At 43.2% G+C, this 11,584-nt stretch overlaps 1 protein-coding gene across 1 annotated transcript in view; it reads right to left on the minus strand.

Annotated features, from left to right (window-relative positions):
• LOC138743589 (intestinal-type alkaline phosphatase-like) overlaps positions 1-1,705 on the minus strand; it is a 36,843-nt gene extending 35,138 nt beyond the window's left edge. Inside the window, exon 1 of the mRNA XM_069899104.1 lies at positions 1,607-1,705. Within this exon, the coding sequence (XP_069755205.1) occupies positions 1,607-1,705 (99 nt within the window). The remainder of the gene's footprint in view (positions 1-1,606) is intronic.
• Positions 1,706-11,584: the final 9,879 nt, after the last annotated feature.

The following is an 11,584-nucleotide window of genomic DNA, read 5'->3' on the forward strand; positions in this document are numbered from 1 at the left end:
GAGTTCACATACTGGCTAGACTGCTTCCAGGCCTACCCGAACACGACCAGAGACGTCTTCGACACTGATGAACTCAGGAGGTCCACACTTGTTTCAAGGGTAGGAATGAAAGGGTGTGCAGTCCATGCTGCCATTGAAGCGTTGAAGGCTGAGTACCTGAAGTCGCAAAATGTGGTCTTAGCGAGGCATTGACTCACTCTACATTGTCAATGGCCAGGAGAGATCATCGATGACTACCTGCTGGATCTGTGGATGCTTGCCAAGAAGTGCAGGTACAAAGCAGCTACAGGCCGCTTTTGTGAGGAAGAACAGATCCAGGACACTCTAGTCATGGGGGTCCGCTCGAGGTACATGAGGCAATGACTGCTTGAGCCAGGACCGAAGAACCTGGCTAGCTACGCCAAACTGGCCAAATTGCTGGAACAGGCCAACCCCAAGAACGACAACCTCGAAGCCAATGAGCTCACTCACCCAGGTGACCCCTTCCAAGGTTTGGCTGCTCCCACTACCCCATCCCTAATGGGTGCCGCTTCCTATGGCTAGGAAGAGCCAGCATCCCCAATCTCGTTGCCCGAATAAAGACTCAGTGTGTTCCAGCTGTGGCAGAAAGGATATTGGGCAAAGGTTTTCCACGTGAGGGGAAGCCTGGGGAAGTCCACGGCCTGCACTGCTCCCAGATCCGACTCCAACCCCAAGCCGTCTGCCCCAAATTCACCCAAACCCACTTGCTGCACTACACACCAATGGAGGGTGGCAGTGAGGAAACAGTGCAAAAAGGCTCAGCGGCCATCTTGCCATAACCAAAATTCAAACTCAGCGCCACCATCATCGGAGGAGGAAGGAGGGCAGCCATCTTGCCACGCCACGAGATCAATACTTTTTTCCCCATGCAGGGCAAGATGGTGGGGGCCACTTGAGTGAGGAACATGGAGTCTCCAGGGACCTAGATTTGATGGTCCTAGATGAGGACAGACTTCACCAGCTCTGCAACTCCATAGTGACTGTGAAGGTCATTCCACTAAATCTCTACTGAAAGCTTCATAGACTCACAGACTGTCCAAGTGTACAACGTAAAGATGTATCCTTCCAATTATTGCATATCCCTCGCGTCTCATTTGCATTCTATGTGTATTCAACAACATTGTATAGTGCATCTGTCATTTGAAGGGGGGAGTTCTGTAAATTTCGGTTGTATATACTTGGTGAATTGTGTGCTCCAGTGTTGTTGGGTCTGGACTTCCTGTGTCACCTTAAAAGCGTGACCTTGGAGTATTCTGGTCCCCTCCCCCATGTAACAGTTCGAAACAAAGGGCCCCTAAAATCAGAACCCATATGCAGCAACTCCACACTGAATATCGACCCGCCTCCTCTCTTCCCAAATCTGTCCTTGGACTGCAAACTCATTGCTACCAAGAGCAGGTGGTACAACACTGCAGACCGAGATTTCATAAAGTCTGAGACACAATGTCTGCTCGACGAAGGGATAATTTGACTTACCACCAGCCCGCGGAGAGCACAAGTGCTATTGGTAAAAGGGGAAAACAAGTCCAAGCTAGTAATTGACTAGAGCCAAACTATTAATAGATACAAACTTCTGGACGCATACCCCCTCCCTTGAATTTAAGACACGGTGAATGATATTGCGCAGTGTCAGGTCTATTCGACCATTGATCTGAAAGCTGCTTATCACCAGCTGCCAATCCATTCTGAGGACCGTCCATATACAGCATTTGGATTCATGGCTGTCTCTATCAATTCTGGAGGGTCCCTTTCAGTATCACAAATGGGATTTCAATCTTCCAGAGGCAGATGGATAGAATGGTGGATGAGTATGAGTTGAAGGCTACCTTCCCCTGTCTCGATAATGTCACCATCTGTGGCCACACCTTGGAAGACTATGACGCCAAACTCCAGAGTTTTCTCCATGCAGCGAAAACCCTGAACTTCACTTATAACTCTGACAAGTGCTTGTTCAGGACTAAACGTCTGGCTATCCTTGGTTACGTGGTGGAGAATGGCATCATTGGGCCCGATCCCAATAGGACGTTCCCCCTGTTAGAGCTCCTCATCCCCAGGACCACAAAAGCTGAGAGGAGATGCCTGGGGTTTTTCTCTCAATATGCTGATAAGATTCGCCCTCTCTTAAAAGGCACTAATTTCCTCCTCTCGGCTGAAGCCCAAATGGCTTTTATCTAATTCTGAAATCACATTGCAAAAGCCGCCATGCACATGGTGGATGAGAATGTACCTTCCCAAATGGAAAGTAATGCTTCAGATGTAGCCTTGGCCACTACCCTCAACCAAGTGAGCAGGCTGGTTGCATTTTTTCATGGACTTTTCAAGGCCTCGAGCTCTGGAACCCATCAGTGGAAAAGGAGTCTCAAGCCATTGTAGAAACCGAAAGGCACTGGAGACGTTGCTTGGCTGTTAGAAGATTTACGCTCCTCACTGACTAGCGCTCAGTCACATTCAATAATGTCAAGAGGGGAAAAATCAAGAATGACAAAATTGCTAGGTGGAGTATCAAGTTCCATGACATTCCCTTTCAGCCAGGAGACCTTAATGACCCTCCCGATGCCTTATTCAGAGGAAGCTGTGCCTCTGCACTCACCAGCCAACTGCGGTCTCTGCATAATGAGCTCTGCCATTCAGGGGTTACCTGCATGGCTCATTTTGTCAAGGTGCGCAATCTGCCATTCCATGGAAGACTTCAGGGAAATGACTAGGTTTTGCCAGGTCTGCGCGGAGCGCAAGCTGCACTTCTACCGCCCTGAAAAGGTGCACCTGATCATTCAGGTCCTTCGAACAGTGTTGATTTTAAGGGACCTCTCTCCTCCATGAACAGTAACACTTTCTTCCTACTGTCATTGATGTGTACTCTCATTTCCCATTCTCCATTCCATGTCCAGGTGCATCCACTTCATCAGTCATAAAGGCTCCATTTTCGCCCTGTTCAGGTATCCCAGCCATATTCATAGTGAACAGGGCTCATTCTTTATGAGTGATGAGCTACGTCAGTACCTTCTGGTGAGGGGCATCACATCCAGCAGGACTACTAACAGGAGGGAGGGAGGGGGGAGAAAAAGTCACTGTAAATGTGTGAAAAAGAAAAAGTGTATATCATGGCTATTGTGATTTATGGTGTGAAAAATAAAAAATAAAATTAAAAAAAAAAACAGCAGGACTACTAACCACAACCCCAGGGGAATGGGCAGGTTGAAAAGGAGAACGCCACTGTCTGGAAGGATGTCAAACTGGCCCTGATGTCAAAAGGCCTCCAGACTCACACTGGCAGGAAGTCCTTCCTATGGCGCTCCATTCATCCAGTCACTACTATGTACCGCGACCAACACTACTCCTCCTTATTTTCGAAAGAAGGTCGGCATCAGGAACTACACTCCCAACCTGGCTCACCACTCCTGGTCCAGTCCTTCTCAGGAAGCACGTGAGGAGAAGCAAGACTGACCCCCTGGTGGAAAGGGTGAAACTGCTCCACGCCAATCCCACATATGCCTATGTAGAGTACCTGGATGGCAGGGAGGACACCGTCTCCCTCAGGGCCCTGGCACCCAATGGTCTGTTGCCTCAGGTGCCCTGCGAACCACAGAGATCATTCTTGCCACCTCAAGTCAGGGCCTCAGGGGATCTGGTTTAGGAGGAAAGTGCATCCCTTTCCACCTTTGAGCTGGAGACCCAGCCTGCCTCTCCTCGCTCACAAGGGGACCAGGAGACCCAAGGAGTTCAAGTCCCCTCAGTGCTAAGGCACTCCACCAGGATCTTTCTACGAAAGAAAGTATACTACTTTAAACTGGTCTCACCACAGGACAAACCTCATCAGCACTTAAAGTTTACATTTCTAAATAGCATCATGCACGTTGGAGGAATTGTCTGAAAATTTAAATGTCAAGACACATTTGGCATTCAGATTCTGGATTTATAAGTCGGCTCCAGTGCCATGTGGAAAGTGGAAATCATTTTGCATGACTGCAGTGGTTCTCAACCTTTTTCTTTCCACTCACATCCCACTTTAAAGAATCCCTATGCCATTGGTGCTCTGTGATTAGTAAGGGATTCCTTAAGGTGATAGGTGAGTGGGAAGGGAAGGTTGAGAATCACTGCTCTAGACCCAATTGTTCCTGAAATATTTTGCTTGAGAAAAATTGCCATTGGCCCATTTCCTTTGGAGTTATGAAACCGTGCACATAACGAGTCAATTAGGTACAATTAAAAGTGGTTTTCAAACTTTTTCTTTCTACTCACATCCCACCTTAAGGAATCCCTTACTAATCACAGAGCACTTATGGCATAGGGATTCCTTAAGGTGGGATGTGAGTGGGAAGGGAAGGTTGAGAACCTCTGCATTTGGTTGAAGCACAGACTTGCGCTCAGGCAAGTTTCAGTTTTCTACAGTACTTCACTCTCCCACATCCACTAGAAATATCAGTTTCACTGGCCTGAGGAGTTTCATATGAACATTGAGCAGGGGGTTTTGCAAATTCAAGATTATTTTATTGTCAGTAATAAACCAGAAAATGTGAGATTACACAAAATTTCCTTTAAAATTAAGACATAAAGCGCGGTAACAGGCCATTTTGGCCCCTGAGTCCGTGCCGCCCAATTTACATCCAATTAATCTACATCCCCAGTACATTTTTAACAGTAGAAGGAAACTGGAGCCCCCTGGGAAAACACAGGGAGAACGTACAAACTCCTCACGGACAGCGTGGTCCCAATTGCTGGCGCTGTAAAGGCATTGTGCTAACCGTTAGGCCAGCTGTGCCTAGTCTACTGTAAGGCAGACAATGAGTTATTATCAGCAAAAATTGTCCAGCGCACCTTACAGCCAGAGAAAATGAAGCAGAAGAAAGAGCATCCCTCCTGAGTCAATGAATGTCCATGGATTTGCCTCCAGTGCTCCTGCAGAATATGCAGCCACATAGGCTTCAGTCCAAACCATCAGCAACCCCAGCTCCAGATGCACAATTGTGACACAATCAGGAAACCTTTGCACCCTCTTACATGCCAGTTCCAATCCATTAACCAATCTAGACCCAGTCTCCAGCAGGCTGCAGCCTGGTGTGAGTCCTTTGACTGTAGACGCCAGCTTGCCTAGAATCACCTATGATGTGTTCTTCAGCCTCAGAGCCCCTCAATGTTCTGCCACCAAAGTCATGTCTCGTGGGTCATCTCCTTTGCTTCTCCTTCTCAAACAGTGGTGGGGAGGGGGGGGGGGGGGGAGAGAGTAATCTCTCTGTTTTTCTGGTGCTCTGCACCAGTTCTTCACATCCCTGGAGTGGCCATTGCCTCCATCTTGGGCCTCAACCTTTTTCTTTCCACTCACATACCACTTTAACTATTCCCTATGCCATTGGTGCTCTGTGATTAGTAAGGGATTGCTTAAGGTGGTATGTGAGTGGGAAGGAAAGATTGAAAATCACTGCTCTAAACCCAATTGTTACTGAAATATTTTGCTTGAGAAAAATTGTCCTTTGGAGTTATGAAACTGTGCACATAACAAGTCAATTAGGTACAATTAAAACTATAGTTTTCAAACTTGTTCTTTCCACTTACATCCAACCTTAAGCAATCCCTTACTAATCTCAGAGCTCCTATGGCATAGGGAATACTTAAAGTGGTATGTGAGTGGAAAGAATAAGGTTGAGATCCACTGGCTTAGAACCTGTGGTCACAGGATTTTGAAAATAAGCCACAGTCAGCTCCTTTAACTGGCCATTGAAAGCTGTACAGAGTCCATGGCAGTCGGACTGGGCAGTTAAACCCCTCAAGGTGAGTGCTGAAACTTTGCTCCCTATCTTTGTGGGTCCACACCAGAGGCAGAGCTGTTGTTACAGCAGCTCCAGAAATCCCACCAATTTTTAAAATATTTCATTTATAGATTTTCAAACTCAAACAATTTCCAGTATAAATCACAATTATCCATTATATACAAAATTTGCTGTTGAGTCATTTCCCCCCTCCCTCCCCCATCCCCACCCTCAACAGACCTCAATCACACACAACATTCAAGATACCGATAACAAAAGTAGGGGACACATCAGGGATTTGTCACGGCCTGACAGCCAGCCCCTAGGCTGGTACATTTTTCTTGACTTTATTTGATTGGGATGGAATGGACTCCTCCCACCCCTACTTCAGTAGAAGGATAGACAGGGGGAGGCAGGGCAGCAAGATATGCAGATCCACATTAAAACTGTCCTCCCATGAAATTTGAATATGGTTGCTAAATTTTTTGGGAAAATATTATATTTTTTCCTTAAGTTGCGGGTAATTTTTTTCCAGGGGAACACAGCTTTGCATTTCTGTATTCCAGTGCACAATGCCCAAGTGAGAGTCAGATTTCCAGGTAACCGCTATGCACTTCCTGGCCACTGCCAAAGCGACCATTACAAATTGGATTTGGAATTTGGACAACTTCATCTTCAGCCTTATCTTTCCCAATACGAACAGCTCTGGGTCCAGTGGGAATTCTTTACCTATGATTTTTTTTCTAGGACTTGGCCTAGTTCCACCCAGAAGGGTCTCACCTTGGTACACATCCTGGTTGCGTGCACAAAGGTTCCTGTCACAATGCCACATCTGAAGACCATTTTTTTTGCTAAAAAAATTGATGCAAGGCACTCATGCTAGAGTTCCTAAAATAAACGATGCCTCTTTATTGTGACCTCATGTGATTTCAGGTTAACAATTGACAGAATCTAACTGATTTAAATAAGAAAAATGTATACATTTCTCATAAACACCAATCTTAAAAAGCAACCAACATAGAAAACTGCATCACATTTACTTATTTACTTTACCTGAAGAATAGGCATTGATTCCATACATCATGACAGATAATATTGCAGCATTCACAAGAAACCTGAACAATCTCATCTTGTTGCAGTAATATACTATTTCCTTCAATAAGGGCTCTTTATCTACCCACTGATTTTCAAAATACTCAACTTTGGACTTAACTTTGTACCGAGGAACAGTCATTCTGTGTATAGCACAAAAGGGTAGAAGGAAAAATAAACAAAGTGTACACATTTATAATGTAATGACACACATAATGCTTTTCAAACTGACATTCCACCTTATGTAATCCCTATGCCATGTGCTCTGTGATTAGTAAAGGAGTGGAGAAAAAAAGGTTGAAAACCAGTTTTAATCATACCTAAACGACTCGTTATGTGCACAGTTTTGTAATTTCAAAGGAAATGGGCCAACGACAATTTTTCTCAAGCAAAATCTTTCAGTAGCATTTGGGTCAAGAGCAGTGATTCTCAACCTTCTCTTCCACCTTAAGCAATCCCTTACCAATCACAGAGCACTTATGGCAAAGGTTTTGCTTAAAGTGGAATGTAAGTTTAGGGGGCAGTTTGAAAATCACTTCTATAATGTAATGACACAGGAAAAAGATACAGGTGCCACAATACTCACACCACCAGGTTCAGGAACAACAGCTACCCTGCCACCATCAGACTCCTCAATGACAAACTCAATCAGAGACTCATTTAAGGACTCTTACTTGTGCACTTTATTGTTTTTCTTTTGTTCTCCCTGTATTGCACAGTCAGTTGGTTTACATTATTATCTTTTTGCAGTTCTTTGATTTGTTTACATGTTTACACTGTGTACAGTTTTTTTTTGCACTACTAATTAGTGGCAATTCTGTCTGGCCCACAGGAAAAAGGCACCTCAGGGTTGTATATAATGATGTGCATGTACTCTGACAATAAATCTGAAAATTCTCACCATTCTAAGACATGGATAGGCAAGTGTGCAGGATTAAGTATGACAGAAAACCAAGAAATGTGGTAAATAATGATGAGTGCCAGATTTGACTACAAGAAGACCCAGTTAGGCTGTCTAAAGGGTAGGCAAGTGGCAGATCACCTTTAATATGGTGAAATGCAAAGTGCTTCACTTTAGCAGAAAACAGAAACAGATAATAAGGTCAACGTGGTATTTTACAAAAATCTGTGCAAGAACACTTTGGCGTAGATAGACATAAATTCTTGAAAGTGACAGGCCATGTTCAGTGAACATTTATGACCCTGGAATTCATACATTAAAAAAAAGCAGAGTGTGAAAACCAGGGATCTTGAGTCTGTATAAAACATCATTTGGAACACAACTGGAATATTGCATTCATTTTTGGATACTGGTCCCTTCTCTGATCTGACAGTTTTAAGATTCTATCTTGTGAAAATGGCAACATGGTGATAACACTCAACATTATCAAAGAAAGTTGCAAACAAAGATGGGTGATTTCTGCGCCATGGACAGAATTATGCTGTTCAGTTGGTTTCTCAAAGATGTAGAAAGTTATAAAGAGGTCAAGTTGATGGTTTCACCAACTTAGGACCACCATGGTTAGCGTGGCACTTAGCACAACGCTGTTACAGTGCTAGCAATCGGGACTGGGGTTCATATCTCATGCTGACTGTGAAGAGTTTGTACATTCTCCTGTATGCACCTGGGTTTCTTCTGGGCACTCCAGTTTCCTCCCATCATTCAAAATGTACAAGGGATTGTAGGTCAATTGGGTGTAATTGGGCGGCATGGGCTGAAAGGTTCTATTACTGTGCTCTATGTCTGAATTTAAATTTAAATTTACATTTAATAGTTCTCTCGGAGAGCAAACCAGGAAGTAAAATCTCAAGTAGGATTTAAAACATTCTTAAGAGTATAGAATAAAGATTTGGAATGTGAGATTAACATTAAAATCTAAATAAATAGACCTTGAAAAATGCTTCACATGGTTGTTTTGTCATAACCATGGACAATCCAAGCAAATAAATAATGACCAAAATGAGATGGACAGATCTTTTTGCAGGGTTGGAAATTGCTATTAGGTACATGAAGGTTAAACAAGAAGTCCACAGATGCTGGAGAATTGGAAGTGCTGGAGAAACTCAGCCGGTCACGCAGCAGCCATGGAAAGCAATAGGTAGTCAAAGTTTCTCGTATTTTCTGTTTTCAATTCAGGTTGTTGGGATGGCCAGTCCAACACAAGGAAAGATTAAATAGGCTGGGCCTTTATATTCTCTTGTGTTTAGAATTAACTCAATTAAAACGTGACCTCATTTAAACATAACACTTCTGACGGGTGCTTGAACAGCATGGACGCATACTGTATCTCGAAGGAAAGTTTGCACGAGCCTGATCATTTTTTGTTCATGTAAATTTATAAAATTGACTTTGGGACAAATAGGGAAAAAAAACTTAAACATGTTTTAAGTATGCAGCATTCCATGGGCATGCTCTGACTGCACTTTTTTTTTTCAAAAGACCTGCTCTAGGGTTAAAGGCAAGGCTGATTTATTGCCCAACCTACCTATGGTTTAGTGGTGTTAATGTTGTCTGCTGTATTATTACACCATCCATACTCAATAACAAAGAAGAGATCATGATGCAGAACTTTACAGCACAGTCCAGGCCCTTTAGCCCACTGATTGATGTAAACCTATTCTGCAAAAATTTAATCCTTCCCTTCCTCACACCCATAACCATCTATTTTCTTTTTACATCCAACAGTCTTTTGAAAGTCCCTATTGTACCAGCCTCCACCTCCATGATCTGCAATGCAATCCAGCTTCCCCACTACTTCCTCTATGAAGAACTTAACTCTGACATCTTCTCTAAACTTTCTTCTACTCGCCTTCAGCTGATGTCCCTCTGTTATTAGCTATTTTATCGCCCTGGAAAAAAGGTGCTGGCTGTCTACCCAACCTCTCCCCCTCCGAATCTAACACACTTTTAAAGTCGCCTCTCATCCTTCATTGCTCCATAAAGAAAAGCCATAACTTGGTCAACCTTGATTCATAAGATGCATTTTCCAATTCACACAACCTACATCCTTCCTGTAATGAGGCGACCAGAACTGAATGCAATACTCGAAGTGTGGTTTAAGCAAAGTTTTATAAAGCTGCAACATTTCCTCATGTCCCTTGATCTTAATCTCCTGACCAATGAAGGCCAGCACACCGTTACCACCCTATCAATGCCAGTGGCAACATTGAGGAATCTATGATATAGCCAAATGATTACAGAGTGAGATAAGGAAGGCCATCTGGAGTGATAATTTTCTTATACGTTGCTTGCTAGCAAAGATCGCAAAGGGAATGTTGAATTTGGCAGTGGCTTATGAGCATCTTGTAAATTATTATTACTCAAATCCACAAAATTGGACTGCAAGTATTCTTTGCACATTAGCATGCTAATATACTGTACACTAATATAAAAAGTCAGTAAGTGTCTTTGTAATTAGGTGGGCCCTGTGTCCGTGATGTCTCAACTTCTGCCCTTTCCTGCAGTCATAGCGCTTAACCAGTTCAACTGTGGCAAAGTGAGAAAAGTACCATTTACCAACAAGGAGAAAGAGGCGTTCGCTTACCTAGGCCGACCGTTAAGTGCAAGCGATAACAAACGTATTTGTCATTCAATGGCCGGTTTCAGGTCCTGTTGCAAGCTTCCATGGGCTACTTCATTTTCAAAAGATCTATAAAAAGTACCAAGCACTAGAAAATCCTGTGAACAGCTCCATTCCTAATCTATAAACAGCTGATGAATTGACTATGTTGCAATGACAAATGCCTGAAGAGGTCTCCTGAGACTGCATGATTAACTTGGAGCAGACCCCCACAATCAGAATTGCACAGAAACAGAGACACAACTGAATATCAAAGTATCCTGGTGAAAGGCAGTGTGGTTGCTATGTAAGTAGGAGGAGAAGTGTTCCTGCTAATATCCTTCATTATTGGGGCTCAAAGAAGAAAATAGGTAAATTAGAAGCATGTCGACAACTAGTGATGACTTGCATGACTGGATATGGTATTCTGCAGTAAAGAGTTAAGACAGAGATGACACGATGAAGAGAAAAAGTGGCTCTCTTTCAAATATGACGATATTCAACTAATAGCTGCATCAAAAACATATTATTCAACATAAAAGAGCAGCACAAGGAAAGTGATGGCATTCATTACAGTGCATTACTCACTTCTCAATCCATTTGTATTGGAAGTTTCTCAGACAGTTCTTATTGCTTTGATTAGAACACTTTGTGCAAGCTATTTGGGCCATTAAGGCAGCTGTGACATTTTTCCTAAGATGTGGCAAAAACATACATTTGCTGATTCAGAATTATTCAGTAATTGCCACTCATAAAAGGAATGTCCTTTAGATGTGGCATGGTGACGGATACATTCCTCCCACTTATCAGCTGTAAAATAATAATGAACTTACTTTGATTACGTTAGTAGTTTGAGATTCTCTGACCCATCCAATAAAATACATTTGACAAGCTTGTCAAATTTCAATGACCAAGTTGAACCAGCCTCTGCCCTTGACACTTTACTGAATGATTTTGTTCTAAGTGATGGTAATTGTCTCATTGTTCGACTTGACTCTCCCAAAGCAACTGCAAGAGCATGAGTTTCCTCCTCCTCATTGTAAAATGAAGGCATCCTTGTTTTCCATTTTTCCTGTGCAAGTTGCTGAGTCTCACTAAAGGTGAAGAGTTCCTCTTGCATCAGGCAGATAGTTTGCTATTCAAGGCCAAATTAGTTTTATCATCTTC

Source organism: Narcine bancroftii, chromosome 9 (genome assembly GCF_036971445.1).
Source record: "Narcine bancroftii isolate sNarBan1 chromosome 9, sNarBan1.hap1, whole genome shotgun sequence".
NCBI lineage: Eukaryota > Metazoa > Chordata > Chondrichthyes > Torpediniformes > Narcinidae > Narcine > Narcine bancroftii.